This window comes from Pipra filicauda, unplaced genomic scaffold, assembly GCF_003945595.2.
Source record: "Pipra filicauda isolate LSUMZ 115617 unplaced genomic scaffold, ASM394559v2 scaffold334_size1588553_pilon, whole genome shotgun sequence".
In the NCBI taxonomy this organism is placed as follows: domain Eukaryota; kingdom Metazoa; phylum Chordata; class Aves; order Passeriformes; family Pipridae; genus Pipra; species Pipra filicauda.
Window position 1 is genome coordinate 1,009,575 of NW_024104459.1, and position 21,733 is coordinate 1,031,307.

The 21,733-nt window shown below is 38.3% G+C and overlaps 1 protein-coding gene across 4 annotated transcripts in view; it reads right to left on the bottom strand.

The window, feature by feature from the left end:
• Nucleotides 1-21,733, bottom strand: part of ANO4 (anoctamin 4) — a 166,633-nt gene that overhangs the window by 107,489 nt on the left and 37,411 nt on the right. For all 4 annotated transcript variants that reach the window (XM_027739171.2, XM_027739170.2, XM_027739169.2 and 1 more), the window contains exon 2: nt 995-1,201. In XM_027739171.2, coding sequence (XP_027594972.1) covers nt 995-1,064 — 70 coding nt within the window. In that variant the 5' untranslated portion in view covers nt 1,065-1,201. The remainder of the gene's footprint in view (nt 1-994; nt 1,202-21,733) is intronic.

Genomic DNA, 21,733 nt, shown 5'->3' on the forward strand with positions numbered 1-21,733 from the left:
GACCTGTATAGCAACCCACAACAGATAATCTAAAATTTCAGCTTCTACAAAAATTAAGCCATTTACTAGATCTTCAAGGTAAGGGGAATACACTAATGGTTTTGCAGGCAGAACTCTCTGTCTCACACAAACAGACTCTGTCCCCTGGCACCCAAGTAGCTGCATACAGCATGTATCATGTCCTTTCCTGGGCAGCAACACTGAAAGATTATTGAGACCCTCCAACATAGAAGCTACAAAATTGACTTCATGGGCAGCCTTAGTTTTCTCTACTCAGAAAAGAAATTTGGAGTCTAATTTTCGCTGCGAAGAAAGACTGAACATGGCCAGCATAAATCTATTCCCCTGTTATAAGCAAAAATACTTCTAAAATAGCTCTGGCAATTATCATAATAAGGAATGAACTCACAATGTCAATTAGAATTTGATGGTTCCCAGGAGATTTTGACTTTCTTTTAAAAAATTTCATTTTGTTAACCAGTTAACTTATGTTGTAAAATCTCCTTCAGATCCAGAGTTTTTGTTTGTATTATAGCAGGAAGATTTTGATCTACACCCTGGATTGTGTCTTTGTTCAAAACCAGTGTTCGTGTCAATTATTGAGTTCCAGGGGGGGATGCCTGTAGCCTCTAGAACACTGTCATTAACTCGGGGCTTATCAAAATTAAATATATATAAGGGGAACAGTATTAAAAAGAAATAGCACAAAGCTCTTTCTGCAGTAGCATTTTGGATACCAGTACATGTTGTATGATTTTTAAGATTAAACTTACATTTTCATTTCCCACTTTCAGCTGTCCCAACTGCTGCTACTCCCTATAATCTATAACTGACAAAAACATACCAAACATAAAAAAATCAATCAATAGTTCTGACAATCAATAGTTCGATTTCCATGCAAGCATGATCTCATGCTATTAATAACAGTTTCCCAGCTTCAAGGCACATCACACAAGAAATGGAACTGAAGAAGGTACCAAGGCAAATCTGTTACCTGGCTGATGGGTTTTTGCTTTTCCACTAGTGACTGCTGAAACCATAGATCCAGAAGATGAGGCTTCCATTTTTATTGACCCTCTGACTTGTGGGAGTGAAGGATGCCCATCCAGAGGCGGATGCTGTGACACTGGGTAGCTTCCCGCAGTTCTCCTCTGACAGATTTGCACACGCTTTTCAGCCCCATGAATAGATAAACTTATACCTGACAGGAATAAGAATTAATACTGTTAGATACAAGAGACCAGTATGGAATAAGTAAAATATAAAAATTGTCATGGTTTAAAATGGAGCTGTAACGGCCTCCTTATGGGGGGGGGGGGAGGGGGGAGGAAGCAAACTTTAAAAAGATTCATTTTCTATGAAAATTAAAAATGTGAACATCTTTGCTGCTGTGTTGCAGACATCAGTCAGCCACACTAATAGATATTTAAATTAATACACAGTCATGGTTTACTGCATTACTGGCCTGCAGAAGGAAATATCTTCCATTCCTTCAAAAAACCCATACAGCTCACAGAGGGCAATATTAATGAGGCGACTACCACAGAGTTTATTAAATGACAGTTTTCTGACTGATGAATTAGAACTTGGCAATAATGGTTTCTTTTCTTCTGAGCATTTACCAGTATTAGGGAAGTCTCATCATATGGAAAAGATGCTACAATTCAGGTGTTAACTAAATTTTAAGGAGAAAATAAAGGTCTGTTTTGAGGAAAGCAGTAAGGTTACAAACAACAATAACATGACATTAAGCTCGAAAAAAATTTCCATTTTCACCAGACCTGTGAAACATTACCTTCAACTCTGGAAATTGTCTTTCACAACAAACATTCTCAAATTTGTCACATAATCATTTTTTAAACAGAAATTGTGATTAAAAATAGGCTTTACTTTTCCAAAGAGAAAAGCAAAGTTGAAATTTCCTATGTGTCTTTCGTACAGTCTTAGAAAGAAATCCTATCTTACAGTAAAATTGCTGATTCTGACTTCCTCCTGTTCACATTGATGCAATTGCTCCAACTCTATTTGAATTACTTTCATCATACTCTGGTGGAAACCTTCAGACAATCTCTTTTAGGCAAGAACACCAAATGATAATTCGACAGTACTGTTTTACACTTAATTTAATTATGACTTACTGCTTCTATCAGCAAACAATCTTTGTTAAAAAAAACAACAAATGAAGCACCCTAACCAGTTATAAATAAGCAAACTGAGAAGCAGACGGAAAAGCAGACCCTAAAAACTGGAAATACAGATATTGTGAGCACATTGTAATTTGCAGTCACTCAGAATCATTAGATATCATTGATTAGACTGTTTAGTTTTCTGAAAGTGATCCTTTGCTGAAATGTCCAAGAATGCCTTAAAGACTCTGCTCTTCCAGTTCCACTGGAAGTCGATGTATGTGAACCTCCAGGTCATGGAAGAGGTTTAGAATCTCTGAAATATTAATACATTTATATCCATAATATACTACCAATGGGAAGAGAGCTACCACTTCCATAGCCAATTTGTGAAAACACTAGGTTTGCCCACATTAGCAAATGCTGTGCAAACCACTCCCCTTTAAGATGGCTTTGTGCATTCAGAATTGAAGCTGCACACTCAATACCTGACTTCGCTTCTCACCACCAGAGCTGATCTCCTGCGGGAAATGTGAATGGATGAGGAGCTTCCTGCTGCAACTGCTCAGCTACCTCCTGGTTTTAGGGCTAACAAAACTGCAAGCTGCCAAAGGCTGTTGAAATCACATCTTCTTTAGCATATAGAGTAAATCACAGTAACTTAATTCTTGTGAAAGGCATCATATCAATCCAAGTGAACAGGATGACAATGAGCATGCCTTTGACCATGTTAGCTATAAGGGGCCTCAAACAGCGAGGAGCTAAGGCCCAGCTGTAAAATGAGCTCTTCACTTCTTGTGCAGTCACTAGAACCTCATGACGCTCAAAATACTGTGCAATCATCCCTAAGGTATAAAAAATTAACCACGACTGTTTTCTTTAAGCATCACCACTGGTCATTGCATCATTTAAAACAACCATCCCTCTGAGGTTTACAACGGAGTCAGCCAGTTAGTCAACACTAAACATGAACCTGTAATCACCACACACTTGTTAGATGGATCTTAGTAAGGTTGTGCTTTCATTTGGTCATGAAATTAGGGATCTATTTTAGGAACTGGTTCCAAACATAAACTGACTGCTACACTTCTCTGAGGTTCACATAAATTGCTTCTTTGCATTCTGAAACTCTTGTGCAGCTGTGAGTCAGCTTCCTAAACTATTTCTGCAGCACATTTTTTTTTCAGATATCAAAATAAAGCATACTGCTGCCAGAGTGCTATTCCTAAGACCTGCAAAATTTGCAGATTGATCATATCCAAAATTAGGTTCTGGTTATATGCAAGCTTTTGTTTCTTCCTCTAAGGAAAGATGATAAATTATGCCTCCAAACTACATGAGGAAGAATGTTCCAGTATCACTGAAAATTTTATAGACTATTCTTTTGACATATTTAAAACTTAGAAGTGCCCAAAATCGACCACGTAAGGTGTGTCACAAACATATACAATATATTTGGAAGTTCTTCACCCCAATCTCATTGGCACTGCAGTTATTTTTTTCCATGGAAGACATTCTTTTGACTAGGAGAAATAATTTCCATTGTTTTCCTGAGAACCAGGTACAGCACAAAGACACAGGTGTCCTTATTTAATTATAATTTCAGATTTTTCCAGAGAAAGACCTGATCTTGTTTTTCTATGTATCTTTCTTTCGTTAAACTAGAAGTCTGAAAAAATGTAAGACAATAATACTGCAGCAAGCTTTAGCATTACCTTGTTTCCATGTGGGCGAAAGTTCCTTTAAAAGAGATATTGGCAGCTGAAAATACAACCCCAGATAACATGCAGAAGAGCAGAGGCAAAGGGAGGGGGAATCAGAAGTAGAAAAGATATCGGGAACAGCGCACGTATCTTATGGGAGAAGAAAACCTGGTAACTATTGGCACGAAGCAGACTCTAGAGTAAACTGTCCCTATTCTTCCTGCAAATAAACCACACTGCTGACGAATCCTGGGGTTTGTGGATCAGAGTGTGAGAAAACAGCACAGAGATCTCTCAAGAGTAGATGTTAAAACTGACATCAATTATTTTTTAGAAGCGTGACAATACCCACACAAAACATCTAGAAAGAAAGAGAAGTTCTCTGTCAGCACAGTGCAGACCAGATCTTCACCTAACTATATTTGGTGGAGTTTTACTCTTGTCTTTAGGCTTGGCACTATAGCTGCTGACACCAAAATCCCACTGCTGTTGTATGCCTGGCTGTATGACGTCTGGTTGTCCTGTCCTGGCAGCATGGTCAGTTTTCAGTGAGCTTGGCACTTGTACTCAGTAGCTGGGTGTGAGCACACTGGCATGCTCTGACAGATAGTATAGATGTCACAAAAATCAAGAGTTTCTCCTGCCTCTCCCTCTGGCAGGGAGCACCTGCTCCTGAGCACCATTTCAATCCAGGGCTTCAGTGCAAATGCAAGAGAAAGACAAATACTGTCCAGTAGCCACAGCTGCCTGTTCAGTTTGGAGAACTGGCTTCTGGACAGGACTCATCCACTTGGACCCGGCTGGCTGCAAACCAAACATGTAAGAGTGGGAAGTAGAAGTTTAGTGTTTTAAAGCTGGACAAGATTTGTGCCTTCAAGTATTATACATATTCAGCTCTTTTCCTTTTCTGCATGTAGCAAAAATGCTTCTCTGTATTTTCAAATCTTCACATGCCTTTCTCTTCCTTACCAGCATTTTTACCTTTTTTTTCTCGTACAAGCTTTTTGTCTCCATGAGGAGACACTCTTCTTGTTGCCCTTTTGTTCTTTGATGACTCTGAACTTGCAGGTTCATTTAAGTAAAACACCTTCACTACCTTCCTACCAATACATCTCAGCTGTGCAAGTTTGCTGGAAGAGAACAGCCTCTGTCTAGCTTATGGATGACTTTTATTGCTCCCAGATATGTCTTTTTATTATAAATTTTTTCAAAGCAGTGTTTCTTTTACATTGAGCATATTTTGCCTCTTATAAAGTGGTAATATGCTTAAGACACTCAGGGATTTATAATGCTCCAGATAAAACCTGCATATAAGAGCATTAAAAGTGGAGTTTTAAAATATTTCCAAGTCATGAAGCAATAAAATCAAACATAAAGGAGAAAAAAGAAGGAGAAATTATTAAAAGTTCAAAACACTACTCTGTGTCGGCAAACAAAGTTTTATGTGACTAATATTTGTTTTGTTGGCTGATCAGATGCTACAAAGATGAATAACATCTTGCACTATGCAGAAGTCATCCTGCTGAGGCATCTGACAGGGTGTCTGCTTTGGTGATATCTTAGCCCTCACCAGCAGCTGTGCACCACTCACCTCTCTGCATGAGCAACACTTGCACTCAGCACACCTCATCCAGTGGGCCTGCACTGTTTGAGCACAGCACAGTGGCTCTGGTACTGATAGAGGTGGCTCTTGCACCTGAACTGGAGGTCAGAAAAGCACTGTTCCCAAATTATACTGTGCTGGGACTGAGACACCTCTCATCCTGGGGAGGCACTCCTGTAGTGACAGTCAGGTTTGTGTCAGCCCCAGTTTTCTTCCACCTTGTACCACTTTGGGTTACAGGCATCCATTTATAGGTTGCTTTCTGATGTGTTTGTCTCTAGATAGAGATTATAAGAACATGAATGATAAATAATAATACAACACAGAGTTACAAAATTGTATAAACAATCCATTAGCTAACAGCGCTTAATTAGCCTCAAGTGTCCTGACTTGCCGTGTAGACCTTCTCTGGGATAACAAAGTAGCACTGGCAGGTTAGGGAAGTCCTTTGAGTTTCTCATTATTAGAGTGTCAGCACCCATCTTGGAGGTAAAATACTACACTCTTTTCCATGTGGGTCTTCTATTCTGTTTCAGCCCTACGTGGAGGCCTCAGGAGCAGATTGAAGTAGACCCTTTCTTCAAGGCCCTTTTCAGAGAAGAGCTATACAGGGGAGAATAGAGAAAGAAGGAAGAAAATCTCAGCTGTCACGTAGAGACAAAAAAAGTAAAGCAGCTCTGGAAAATCTGCAGTCATTAAGGCACAGATAAGTAAAGTCATAAGGAAGCACTTGGGAAGCATGAGCAGAGTGCAGAAAATGAGGCTTTAAGGAGCAGTATATAAATGGGAAATTACATATTTAGTTCCTTTCAACTTTTACACACAGGAAAGGAGAAAGCGAGCAAATTTGTCCACCTTAATAAGCTAACTCTTTCCTCACCTTGTGCAAATTGTCACATTTCCCATTAAAGTCAATGAAGCTCTGCAGACAGCTTCATATTTTGCACGTTTGAGATAGCCTTGATAAGGGGGAGCTCAGAAAAGAAAGCAATGTAAAAGGTTTCTCATGCAAACCCAGTTTAATCTGAGACTCAGGAGAGACACAGCAATGCTTGATGCCATGATGGACTCTTCTTGCTCTGAAATCTAGGTGGAAATGAAGAAGCGTGAGAGAAAAATTCTCCTGTTGCCCTCTGTACACATGCCCAAAAGCATAGCCTAAAGGCAGTTCGCTTTTTTTTTCCCTCACACTATGTCTTAGGTTACAAATACATCCAGAAAGCATGGTTAACTTGGTGAAAAATGTTACAACTTCATTAGGATTCCTACGTTAGACTAAATCAGTTTTCAGGAATTTAAATACCACCTCTTTAATACAGCATCAAGTCCCTTGCCATTGGTAACACATGATTATGAAATCATATCTAAGACTAGATTACACTTCAAGTATAGCTTTGAAAATGCTAAAATACTTCTGACTACATCAGATGTAAAAAACACCTCACAACTGCAAACTTTTAAGCAAGCAAACAGAAAAGCTACTGGTTACAGACCTTCCTGGGAACTACACTGGCTGGAAGAAAGACTAATACTGTGCATCTTGACAAGCTACATGTGTTCATTTCTCTGAGACTTTACACTATTGCTCCCCCCACCCTCCTTCCTCCCAGATGTCGGAGAGATGACAGGATTTTCAAGATTTGTAACAGTTTCAGAAACTGTTCCCTAAATGTTACTTTTTTTCTCGTTTTCTATCAAAAATTTTGTCCAGTTGGCTTCTGAATTTACATCCATTTTTAGCATATACAGTTTTCTATGGAAAGAAACCACAGAGCTTAAACATATAGTCAGTAGAGAAATAGCTAATTTTCTTTGTCTGAAACGTGTTATCCCTGAAAGTTTTGCATTGAAAGAGATCATGAATAACCTCTTTCCTCTACCTCTCCTTTCACTCATGATACTACAGAGTTTTATCATATCTTCCACTCTGTTTCTACTTCCGAGCTTAGGAAGTCTAGTTTACACTGTTGCTTCTCACTCATAAGCTGTTGTATACCTACAATCATCCCTGGTCACTCCTCCTGTGTTCCTTGCCTTTTTCAAAGAAGGAAGACCTGAAATGCACATTAAGAAAGTTTCAACAAGCAGTATCAGAAATGCCCATGATGTCCAGACTGTGCTTTCACCAAACATTCGCACAGTGACACAACAATATTTCAGCTTTTATTCTTTCTCTTGTAAATTTCATTTGCCCCAAGATACTTCTAGGTGGACTCTGCCTCCCTGTCACATTTGTCAGGTCTTTGGGCAATTTTCCAGCAAATCAGGGATCGCTCTTCTAACCCATCTACTTGAGGTCCCTGTGTCAAGCAAAGACAGCAGGAAGAAATACTGCATTATTTTTCTCATTTGTATGTTGCATCTTTTTCCACATCAGTTGCTCTCTAGGTCTTATGTTTATCGCTTCTGTAAGACCATTGATGTACAGCCTTTTTCTATCAGCAAAGCAAATCTTCACGCAAATCTTCACAAAGCTGTATTACTTGTCACTTTTTTTCAATTACCTACCTTCAGAGGGAGGAGAGTAGCATCATCCTGTACCTGCAAGTCAACAGTGGTGTTAGAATCTGCATTTCGAAGTGGGATCAAAGACGCGTCTGAACTATAACCAAGACTCCATGAAGAAGGGGCTTGTGTATACAGTGAGTTTTATCCAGCTTTACTGCACTGACGTAGAAATGAACCGTTAAAGAACTGCAGATTCTATGGGAACATAAGTTTATATTTGCTTATGTGCTTTAGATCAGAATAGCTTATTCTCCCCTGCAAAAGTAACTACATTATTTGTGATAAAACTGCATCCAGAGCCAGTGTTAATTTCAGCCTATCAAAGTCCTAACAAATAGAAAGGTCATGCTCACCTTAGGCCCACCATCAAAGGGTTGTTTTTATAGCCCTGGAGGTGGCTTATTAAATTACAAGCAGCTAGTGATTTCAATGGTGATTATTTAGCATGACTGAAAAACTCCCATAGTGCTCATAGAGAGGCAAGATAACAACCTGAAATCATGAAAACATCTTGGAAAGAGTCATAATAATCCCACTTTGATGGTCTATATGACACTCTGAAAAACCACTTGTCTTCCATAGGTATGAAAAGCTTAGCTAAGTGAATATAAAGCTCTTTTGGGTTGCTGTTGAATTAATGGTGATTGTCATAGGCATGTTGCAGGACCACGGTGCTGGACACAAGTTGCTACCTACACAAGTTTTATGAGCCCAGGTGAATAAATGGAACATTTTTCCCTCAAGATGCCTGATTTGAATTATTTATAAGTCTTGTACTTTTATTTCTGTCTGACAATTCATTCTTTAGTTCCTCTCTACAAAAACGAAACACAGTGTACGGTGTATACATGCTACTGTGTTTTCCAGGCTACTGGGATAAATGCCTAACAACTGTGTGTGAAATATGCCTCACTTCAGCTCACCCAGCAATCTGCAGTGTTGTTTGTCACCATCCCAGCTGACTGAATTCTTCCTGGGGTTGCTGACATTTTTATAGTTGTGTTTATTACTGTTCTCTTTCTGTTTGTTTGTTATCTACTTTGATTTACTTTATTATTACTACTGGATTTTCACTAGTATTAGAACTACATGCATGCTGAAGAGTAACTCAGGGGAAAAAAAAGGTATTCTAAAATGTTCCTTTGCATGTCCCAGTATGAAAATTGCAGTAAGAAAGAATACCTTGTCTTGAAATCTGATAAATACAATAGAAATAAAAAACTGAGGCTGATAAAAAATTTTCAGTAGAATGTTTCTCTGTCAAAAAGTTGACAACTTTTTAAGGAAAAAAAATTTGTCACCAAGTCAAGAGCTGCTGTCAAAAAATTTGTTTAGAAAATAATTTTGACCTTATCTGGACTGGAATATCTTGAATTTCGATTTGTAATGCTTTACATTTTAAAAAATGTAATCTAACAAATCAAGTAGGATATAAATTATTAATTAGAATACCAGTTATCTCTGAGCAAGCAAAAAAAAAATTATCATTTCAATTGCTGAAACACTACCTGTAATACCAGTCATCAATTAATGTTACTTTAATATACAAATAGCAGGTATAATTCAAACCATAAACATTGAGACCAGAAAGAAAAATGAACCAAAATAATAAAGCAAAATACAATGAAAACAAGAAGTCCAACCAAGATGAAATATTTCAACCATCCAGAAGCAAATTCTGATAGAAATATTTTAAGCATTATGTAGAAATGTGACCCCAGAAAGTGCTTAAAAAGATTCAAAGGTGGGGGGGGAAGCAAGAAAATAAGAATTTCTGTGGATTGGATATTCTGGATTTTGACTCACTGTTTCTATAATCAAGTAGAATAGACTTGCATTAGAACGAATATAGGTTCATACAAAACCCAACATATTCATATTCCAGTTTTTGTCAAAACAAATGACATCATGTCAATACTTCTTTCTTTGATGCATTATCAATATCAGAAGGCTGAATCTGTCTCCTTAAGCGGCACTTATTGATTTGGAAACCATGCAGTAAATTTTGCCTTATTCATTTTTCTATATATGTAGAGTATTTACTAGTTGAAAATAGACTCAACATTGAAGTGATTTAAAACTTACTTTCACAAAAGCACTGCATTTAAAATTGTTTTCTTTCTTAATAACTAGTTATTGCTCTGATTTTCAAAGTCAAGAGCATTCTCACTAAACCTGTTTGCACTGATTTTGAGCTTTTCATCCATACAGTAAAAGGTAATTGCACACACAGCAGCAATACACAGTATAAAGATCAGGGCAAATCATGATGCCCTGTGAAACAAAGTACCAAGTCAAGTCTCAGACAGTTTTTACCGGCCAAGCAATGAAGAGAAGGACTAATCATGCAGATGTATTATGAATATAGGTATATTTAAAAGCAGAGATTTCTCTTTTTTCCCCCATCTTAATTTGCTGCCTGAATGTTAACTGCTACATTTCAAATACCACAAGTCTCATTTTATCTGATTTAATCGGATATTCTCCATAATGCAGAACAGTGCAATCAATCTGAGACATCATCTGCGAAACAAGAAAAAACCTCAGGAGACTTCATAGATGGGAAAAGAAGATAGCTTGGGATATGTTTGAATGTGTCTGCCTCCATGGTGCAGACAGTAAGGATTTTCAGCACAGCAACTAGGTTTAATTTAACTTTCTCTTTTTGCGTCCCATTTCAGGGACTGGTTGGCCATTGGTGCTCTATTGCTGCTCCAGCTCCAGGCCAGCCCTGATCACACCCTCTGGGGAACCCACAAGCAGCAGGTCAAGTGTACTCTCCTGCCCTCACCCAGCCTGTGCTATAACCCCAGCTATGGGGCCTTTTACAAGCTTTGTGTCTAAGTGCTCCCTGCCCACAGATAGCTTTATTAACCATCAATTGACTTTTATTTTGATGATATATTATTGTCAAAACTACACAGTCAATGCCTTCAGGGGCGGGTCTTAAGACAAGTTATTTGTCTTCTCCCTCCCCCAAATAGGAAAAATAATCTTATACACCATATTGCAGCAAAGTATAAACTTCAATAAAATGTCTTTAAAATAAATATGCATCTGAACAGTTGCACATCTGAGTAAGCTGGTCACACATGTTGGATCACGTCCAATACCTGGGAGGGTTTTTGCCTTTTGAAACAATTGTCTGTTGTGGGCATACGGGCTCTTCCTACAGCCTGGGACTCATGGGCGCTTACCAGGCTTCAGCTACTCTTGTGTCCAGGGTCTGATGCTGAAGCCTTGCTGGAAGGAGGCCCAGAAGCCTCCCACCCCTCCTGGGTAAACTCTCACATGGGCTGGAAGGATGTGCTTTGCAGTATGTTGCATCAGAGCCTGGATGAGCATTGCTCTGCTAGAAAGAAGCACCAGCCTCCACAGCCAGGCTTGTTGAAACACCAAAGTCTGCCATCAGGCTCTTCCATGGGAAAGACATATTAACAAAGGCCAGTTGTATCGGAAATTTTGAGGCATGTGTACCACTTGTCTTTCTTTGTGCATCATTACTTTTCAGTACACTCTCTCTTGGCAAGTAATTCTTTTGGTTATAATAAAGCCTCTGGTGCCAAGCTTTCTAAATGGCCATAAAGTGAAAGTGATCCCCAGAGGAGATGACAGCTGTAGTGTGCAGCAGATGCCAGTGAAAATCTGTGTTCATCTGCCACCTCATCATTCTGGCAATACATCAAACAATTAAAAATAACAAAATACAATTGAAAAGAATATGTAAACCTTTCATGCTTGTGCATATGTTCCTCATAGGGATCCAATTGATCAGCTTATGTTGATCTGGACTGGACAAAGCAAGGGTGTTGCTTATTTCACTTCTGAGCTAGATTATATTTCTGATGGAAGACCAATAAACTCTGAAAGACAACAGTGATCAGATAATGATTGTCCGGATTTGGCAGACAAGTACATAGAGACGGAAAGTGCTCTACTCATCGATACCATTTCAATTTCTTGATCTCTTTATAGCAGAATCAGAAGGAATGGTAGAAGGCTATAAAAATGCAGTAACTGCATCATCAGAGGTCTATAATATACAGATTTGTTTTTGTAAAAGGCAGACCATGCTCTAACTCATTTACTGAATAACAGCCTTGTGCATGGGCAAGGCCTATTGTTTTTTCATAAATAATTCTCTGATAAGTTAGCAATTCAGAAAAACATGAAAAATATGCAAGGTAAACTTTAAGCTATGTTTTATGCACTACATAAAACACTGGTTATTAATTCAATATTCCTACAGTTTGAGAAAAGGCACAAAAGAGACCAACTTGATTATAGGAAGATCCTATAAAAAGAAACATGTGCCTAAGTTTAGCTCCTGTGACTGACATCTTCTCAGTGAAAGGACATTCATAAATATTTTTTCATAAAACTTTTCCTTTCTTCAGTCATACACCTGACCCATTACTGTTCATTCATTCTAAAAACCATGAACAGAAAGTAAAAAGAAATATTTAAAAAAATTCACTACATGTGTAACAAATATTGCAAATATCTGTAGACTGCACTTGCTAGAATTGCAAATATATTGCAAGTCATATTTGCAAGAGCATTCCAGTCTGGGAATGATGCTGAATTTGCTGTGAATGTCACAGGAGCTTTGAGGATTCAAACCAACAGATAGTTCAGGAAGAGGCAGTTTCTCTTCACAGATACCATTTTGCCCAGAGTCAAGTATATGCATCAAAAGGTGTGTAGAATGCAATCTTCATGAATAAATCCTAAACTGAAATTTCATCACCAAAACTGCCTATACAATCCTGAAACTTGTTAGTAGTGATTCTGAGAAGAGCTTAATGTGTCATTAAGAGGGTCTTTCTTTGAGCAATTCACAGCACCTGAACAATTAGAGATGATTGTGTACTCTGCTCATACAGTGATATAACATCCTCAAAGAGAAAATTCAAATGCGTGGGCAGAAGTCTATTGAGAAAACAAGAAAATAGTAAAGTCCACTAGTAGGGCACTTAACTCTAAGAAAACTGATGGTCAGCCTAGTCAACGAAAAAAAAACCAAATGGAAATGACATCAAGCCTTCCAAATGCAAAGTGCTTTAAAAAACCATCACCCAAGACCCAACAAAATAAAAATAACCAATCAAACCACCTGCCTCATTCCTTCCCTGAGGAAATGACTGGTTAGACATGACTACATAAAGCTGTCTTATATACTTCCTGAAAGAAAGAGCCACGAGTACCTCCTCATATTAGATCTAATCCCCAGAATCTAAATGGCACTGAGAATCATGGGTCCCATTGGACTGACCTCTTCCCTCTAATTCTTTATGAACACAATTCTAAATCCTGAAAAGGCTGGGTTTAGAAATAATATTCTTAAATTTAAATTTCTATAAGTAGTTAACCACCAACCAGAAATATTTTTATCAATTTACAAAGCAATATGAGCCAGCTTACAAAAAGCTGTAGATGAATCACAGTCATAATTACAATTACACAAACAGAATTTGAGAATAAATTTCTAAATATGATTTTAGTGCCTCAATCAATAAAGTATGTTATATGCCTTTAAGTCAAAGAAGTAGATGACTTAGAACTGAAAAGTATGAAGGTGTGTGAAAAAGTGAATAATAGATAAGAATATAATCTCTTAGAGAATATTTCTTTTCAATTCCTGATAACGTTCATGATATTTTCCATCTCCTTACATGACATCTCTCCTTGTTGAAAATTGGGTATGGTTTTCATTTTATGACTAGTGACAATACCTCCTTTGGTGATCAAGCCATGGCAAGGAAATGATTGTGACACACTCTCTCTTCTTCATAAGCTGCTGGGTTTTGGGTTTGCTCCTGCTTTTGCAGCTGCCAAAACCTATTCCTCTCACAATGTGTTTTTCTATTACGGGTCTCCACCTGGACTTTTAAAAAGTACATCTAAGCCAGTCAAGGTAAAAATGATTTCATCGTTGACAATAATGAGCAAAAATATTAGACCAAATGCAACAATGATTCATAAAAATTCAGATGTTCTAAAAATTACTGTCTAAATATGCTCAAGATAATTGGTGCTCCTATCAGTTCCATAACTGTTTTTTTCATTTTTGGTGTTTAATGGTATATGTCAAAATGTTTTATGTATTAGCTTCAGTCAAAACAAAATATCTCAAGGCATTTACTTTGATACAATCCCTGAATATCTGCAATTTATAATTCAGCGATTATTCTCACTGACACTAAATTCACATTCAGTGAATATAAGGACCATATATGTTCTAAATTCATGCAAAGTGATAATTCCCTGACTGCTTTTTTTCTCATTTATACCATGGCAAGATCCTATAAATGCATGAAACAAAGTTCTTTTTGCCCTCTGTTATTGCACTCTGCTGCAGCTCATCTCATCTTAATTTTAAAACTGCAATTGTTATCTCTAATGCATAAAGTCTACTGTTTATCTTTGTTATAGACATGAACATGTATTGTTCGTAAAAACAGGACAATCTGACTTTCTCAGTAAAAGGGCTATGCAATAGGTTTTACTCCATGCTGACAGATGGTATGAGATTGTGACCTAGCTATAATCCCATCTATCAGAAGTGTTGGGGAAGGAGAACATCTGTCAACTGCATAAGGTCAATCTGTCAGACAATTTTTCAGAAACTTGGTCATGGTAATTCACAACAGTCGCTTCTTGGAAAGATTCTTGTTCATCTTGCAACCACTTGGCATGACCCACTCTCAGTTTCTTGCAGACGCAATCCCATGCCTCAATGGTATTTTGTAAATGTACTGCTTGCTGAACTGCTCGCTGACCTAACACCTTGTCAAGCCTTCAGCTGACTTCGGAATTGAATATAAAGTTCTTGACAGGACCCTCTCACATACTAAAAAAAACAACCCTTCAGATCACACTGATCCTATCCTCCACTACAAAAGTACAAAAGACAATCTTTTACTTACCCATACTTCTCACAAAATAAAAACATCACTGAATGATGGCAGACACATTCTAAAAGAGCACACATTTCAGATAACTGTTACTAACTTTACTGCTAACTTTGCTCTAAAAGTTAAACTTTTCTAAAGATGTTACATAACATGAGTAATGCAGTAATTGAGCTTATTTTTAACTGCATTTACTTTTAATTGAGCTACTCAGGTACTGAACTTAAGGCTGTCACCTTTAAATGACTCGCTACATGAATAAAACAAATTTTAAAAAGTATTTCTAAAACTTTCCCTTGCTTAGAGGTACTTTCTAATCTGTTTCTTACAGATATGCAGTACATGGAGAAATACTGGACTGTTAACGGCACCAACTAGCCCTAATTCCAGCAGAAGCAGCTTTCTTCCTCCAAGTTGGGAACACAACCAGTGGAATACAAATGAACTGTGGCCATGCAGCTAAATAAAACCAGGCAGTGAGCTCATGGATGAAGCCCACCGTGCCCTCTCCAGACATCAGCAGTGTGGCTGACACAGCCTCCCATGGGCAACTCAAGACCTCACAATTACAGATGGCATGAAAGGAGAAAAGGAAAGTCCTCTTCTGACCTGCCCTTCTGCTTCCTACATGCAGTGTGGGAACACTCCCACATACCCTGATACACTTCTGAATCATTATATTCAACCCTGGCAGAGCCAACCAGATTTTTTTTTTTAGCAGAATGTTTTCCGTGGTATTTCTGCAATCCAATTAAGAGTGGTTGTCTCTTGCCAGTCCATCAGCCTTTCTGCCATCCTCTGAAACCTGCACAGAGACTGAAGTTCTCTATCTGTAAGCTCTTTCTTCAGTCTCACAACTCCTTTGGACATAAAAATTTCATTCTAAAATGCTCTTATTTTAAAGATATCAGACTGAAACACCAGAGTTCCCATTTCAGGGAAAATGTCAAGATTTCATCTGATGTACAATATTTTCACTAGGGAAATTCCAGTGGGAAAAGAAATTACATATTCTTTGGATCTCATACATACAAAAATAGGATATAAAATAACATAGCTGAGTACTGAGAGCAATAAAAGGAACACAGAGACGAGTGCTAAAGTTACATTTCACTGAATTGTAATGTATGAAGGATTTTCTTCTTTTAATACATGAACAACTTGTTTTCTCACCCCTCTGTTCTGTTATCACACTTTCCTTTCCAATTGTAAAAGTATTTTCCAATAAGATTATGAATATACATGAAAAGGCAGTCCACAACTAGAAAAAGGAAAAATAATATTTTAAGCATGAGAGAAATGTTGGCAAATTGTTAACTAAATATCCACCTAGATGATATCCGATGATATCATAAGTATTATCACCAGGTTCTATCTAGTTCTCCATGTCTATTTTAAGCCAGCATTATGATGAGATTAGTTAGCATGCAGCATCCTTGTAAAAAAAAATAAATTAAGAAAACCCATCAGGATCATATAACTTCCTTTCTGCATATAAAAGTCCCTCTAACTGATTCTTGTAAAATCGTGTATTCTACGGGAATATTGTTAGAAGCTGTAAAAACTCACCTTTCTCTTAGCTGAGGATGCTTCCTAAAGGCAACTTCCTATGTTTGGAAACTCACTGTAAAGGTTGCCATGGTGATTAATTTTAAAAGTGAAATTCTCCCTTTTTAAAGTTTTTTCTTTAAAGAAGAAATGTTCTGTGCTAGTCCTCAGCCCCCAGCAAGGCAAATGGGAGTGAAAATTCCATCCTAATTCTGAAGATTAAAGGACACAACCTCTGGGTAACTGAAACTTCAGCAGCAGAAATGTTTTCAGAAAAATATTGGAAATATCTATTTTTACCTAAAAATGGAAGAAAAAAAATCTGTGGGAGAAAGAATTGAGGTGAAAAAAGCAACATCTTCCAGTGGTCAGACTGTAGCCAGAAGTCTAGGTTATACTAGGGAAAGAAAGGAGGAAAGGCAAGGAAGGAATGGTAGGAGTAGCTGAAGCTCAATGCAAAACACAGCAAAGCAGTCAGCTCATGTCATTGCATGTCAAGAGAGTGAACTGCATCCCCAAAGAAAGGATGCAGAAACCAAAGATCACAACTGAAAAGCTCTTTACCAAAGGCACCTTCCATTTCCTTTCCACGGATCAAGATGCAATTTCACATGGGTATCTCCCTCTATTGACTTCTCCTTTGCACAATAACACGCAAAGCTACGTTAAACCTTGGCTGTCCACATAGCTGTGTCAGCTATCTGGGAGCAGACAACTGCACAGCTCTGTTAGTGCATTAGGAGATGAAAAAATAGCATTTCTCCTCTAAAAAACATGCAATGTTCAACATTACATCATGCAACTTGTCCTTGCATAAGCTGTCACTGCAGAAATAATAGCAAGTGTTGTGCCAGTTCAATACCCAGACAATTTGTGGCTTCCTTATTCACATAAAGATCACAGTACTGTGAGACAGCTGCATTATTCATTATGCATTTAATATTTTATCTCTTCTGACATAAGTATCTGTGCAAGCACAATTAAAATATCTGACGTAGACAGAGTTGATTTTAATACAATGAATCAAATTTGTTTCAGAGACCTGCTTGACCTTAAAGCTCTACGGTTTAAACCAATAGAAGGAAAAACATGCTCAGACTCATGTGGTGCAGTGCCTGGGCATTACTCATTTTACCTTGAATGACTACTCAAGAAAGACTCCTTACTTGATCTACTACCATATTAGTCACGGTAACTGCAAGATATTCTAAGTTATATCAAATTATTTTACACTAAAAACACATGATCATGATGACAATGAAATAACCTTTCTAAAAATGGCAGAACACACAAGTAATTACTATTGCTGCTTTGCCATTACCATAAATTTGACTAAATCCATATGCTTTGTAATTATCCACTAGGACTTCTAGGGGGAAAACCATTATCTGTATGGTACCAGAGTTACAGTTGTGATTGCAATGAAAATTGAGTAGGTAATAGTCACCATCTCATTCCCCAGATCCCAGAACAGCAATGCTGCTCATAAATTAGTGATCCCTATGCCTTTTTGCCTTCTCTTACAGGGACAGATCACACCTATCAGCAACTCCTTGCTCCCTAAACAAAGTCCAGTTTGGTTTCAATTTTCAAGTCCCAAAGAACTGTATTTTGCAGCACACAGAGTTTAAGCAATGAAAAACCCATTTTCTGAGCAAGTAGAAAACTGGAGTTCAGTGTGCAAACAGCTAGACTGGTACAAGCATTTCAAGGTTGTAATCTATGTCACTAACAAGTAAGTTCATTCTTTGAAACACTACTTTTTATAGAGAAAGTAATTAGATTAAACTGCAATTATTCTCCATATTCAGTATTGAATAAGGGTCTTCGCAAAAACTATGGCAACAAGCCACACTCCAGAGATCCATCTTAGGAGTCCCTACATCTCCTTAGAGATTGATAGTAGAGAAGTTGCTGGAGGTCTCCTTACAGAACCTTATAGTTCGGAACAAAGCTGAGAATGACCAGAGTTAAATCACTCCATGATGCTTCTTTGAAAGTTGAGACTAATTTTACGTTTAGGAATAAGTTAAGCTAAGAACAGTAGTGAAGCATCATTCATGTGCTTTGAAGTTTCCCCCCCCTTTTCTCCCTTTTCTTTTCCTCTGTCTCTGTTTCCTTTCCTGTGACTGGCATTTTCTTTAGGCTATGACTTCTCATTTACGCAGCATCAGCAAATTGCAGAACAGTAAAGTGTTCTTAAGTAGAGTGTTTGTGAATTGCTTTGGAAGCACCACTGCTTAGAAGTGATATAAGTATGGTGGGAGCTAGCCCAAATATTGGTCAATAAAAGAGCAGTAAAGCCCATTACAGCCATTTTATTGGAAAGGCAACAGTATCTTAGCAACAGGCACAAATTCACAATCACAGCTTGCAGACAAGCATTTAGAAGTGTTTTGGTGGTCCAGTAAGCTGGAAGACCAGTTTACCTGCTGGCCTGGGACTTCTGCAAGTCTTGGAGCTAACATTAAAAAAAGCCAGAGGAAAAAGTGGAAGCTTTTTCAGTCCCTCACCCAGTACTGTGAACCTTTTGAACATAGAAAGGATAAGACCAGTTCTGACCTGTTTAAGCTTTGGCATGCAAAAAGTATTTTAAAAACAAACAAATAAATTCTGAGTAATTATCTTGTGTTTTTAATCTGTACTGGGTTCCATGAATAATAAAGCCCAGAAAGCTTTAATTTAAAACTTAATTTAAAACTTAATTTAACTGGCACAGTTGTCTTTAAACAGGCAAAGGCATATAAAGGGAATATTTGAAGATTATGAAAGCAGTTAAGTATCCAGAATCTATCTGCTTTTAAAAGTAGACGAAACATGAGTGTTGGCCTTTTGGTCCTTCATTAGGACGGTGTCAGCTTTCAGAACAATCAGGCAGTACACAAATATACTATGAAGGATGCCAATTGGCAAGGTGAATACAACTGGCTATTTCTTGAAAAAGCAGTATCTGATAAATGTTGTCTGGTGTTGGAAGTGTGTTTTTCAGTTAATACAAGTGTAAATGAACGAAATAAACCAAAAGAAAATGTTGTGGGTTTAGCTGAACCTTCTCCTTCAGCACCCTTGCTTAAACTGATGATTTCCCTTATGACATCACCAATGTTACAACCAGCTCCTCATACTAAAAAAAAAAGAAAGCAATTCAAGGAAACCCAGCACACAGAGGAAGAGAGAATGACACTGGGGGAAGATGAGTGGAGAACCAGCCAGGGAAATCACTGGGCCACCACAGGCAGACACATATGCCAGCTGAGAAGTATGTTGTGATCTCCCTTCCCTCCTTAAAACATATGTGATGTCTTCCCAGGAGCTTGCTCACCCAGTGAGCAACACAGTGTCCAAAACATTTTAACACACAGTAAAAGTTCTGGACAATTTTTGTTTTGCCATGGAATGGGAACAAAAAGAGACACTTGTTTGTTTTACCGTCCTCTCAAAAAGAGTGAAAGACTCAGTACAAGGAATAGATGCTTCCACTATAAAACTGGAAGTTCCATGCCATAGTTAACCCTGGAAACATGCAGGAATCTTTTAATTAGAGACAAAACTTTTGTGGATGTTTCCGTCTTACAGAAAAACACTGCAGAGACATAATCTGAACATAAATAAATGCTTCCAGATAGGAAGGCCATTTGAGCCACTCTGGGACTGAATCAAAATGAGGATTGTTAATAGCACAGAATGAGAAGATGAGGTTTAAAATGACAGAACCCAGAAACAAGAAAAGATAAACTAATTTAGCTGTCCAAGGAGAAGAAAAATACAGCTTACTCCCTTCCTCAAGTGACTTTTCCATTAACACTGGACAGTGTGGCTGGTCAACCTCTCCTTTTCCAATCTAGATCATACCTCATCATTTCCAGATGGGAGTGAGCTGCAGTGTGAATGTAGCAAAGAACTAGGTATTCAGCACTATTAGTACAAGCTGCCAGCAATTCAGCTGCTAAGTTTGTAAATTCACAGAAGATCAATATGACCAATTGGTTTCTAGCTGGATGGAGGAGCCACTGCAATGTAATATCCTGCCACTGCCACTGCTAAGTGGCACCATTAACCTGAGTAATGGTGGCTAAGAGTTATTAATATGCTACAGAAGCAATGTGTGACTGCTACACAAAAATATGGCCCCTAAGATATCCAGGAAAGAACAGACATTGCTATTCAGTGTCTGTGGAAGTAGACATGAAGAACACCCTTCACATCACATGGCAGAAGTGCAGGGTAAGCCAAGGTCTGAGAGCAGTTTTGGCAGATGACAGCAAGATGGTGCCCTCAAGGTGCTGGATGATTGGAGTTCAAGCAATAAATCTTCTGTTTTCCCTCTGTGCAGCCCCAGCTTCCTGAAATACTTGACCGTGTTAACTACAGAGGAGTCATTAAAACTGGTCTGACAGTAATGCAATCACTCCTACTGAGACAGTCAACAGCCTAGTTTCAAGGAGGAGGCCCTCCAGTTGAAAGCCTTCACAGGCTTTAAATTATGGACCACTGCATATAAATTCTTATTTAGTAGGAATAATCCTTATCTAGTCCCTGTCAAAGACACAACACTCTACTTACCCTGGGGCAAAATTATAACTTCCTGTGGCATTCAGAAGTCCCATCATACTGAGAAAGATTATGAGGTTTCTCAGTATATTTGACATTGTTCATAAGATCTGCTGTAAACACCAGTCAGGGTCTAGAGGTGAAGTGTAAACTGAACCAAATGTCAAAGTTTCAGCAAGGACAGTCTTGCAGGAGAAGCAGAGCTGAGGTAGAGATGATCTAGGAACATGGTGTTAAGTTACATCCAACTCTTAACAAGCACTCGGAGCAGAACATGAAGGGGTGGGAGTGGGGGGCACTATCTCTCCATCAGACATCAGATATCTGAGGACATCCGAAAGAATCCAGCTTAGTTATCCAAGAAATGCTCAGATCAAGGAGATAAAAGTACTCAAATAACAATGTTACGCCTCCATATCCTTCATATAGCTTAGTAGACTCTGAGGGTGCTTGAGGTAGCTAGCACATGCCAATGAACAGTGGGAATGGTCCAAGACTTGGGACCAGACATTTGCCTGGGTAAGTAAAGAAATAAGCAGAACAATAATCCTACCATACTACTTTATGAGTAATACTAATGAAAAGCTCAACCGTGAACTAGCCAGTACTGCACCTCTATGCCAGAGAGGTCAACCACGGCAGCCATAGCCTAGAGCCACAAGCTCAGCCCACAGGATAGCAGTCCTGACAATACAGAAAGCTTTATACAGAGACTGAAACCTCTTGCTGACCGTGGGCAGTAGAAATACCAAACAGCATGTACTTTCTACATTGCCACAC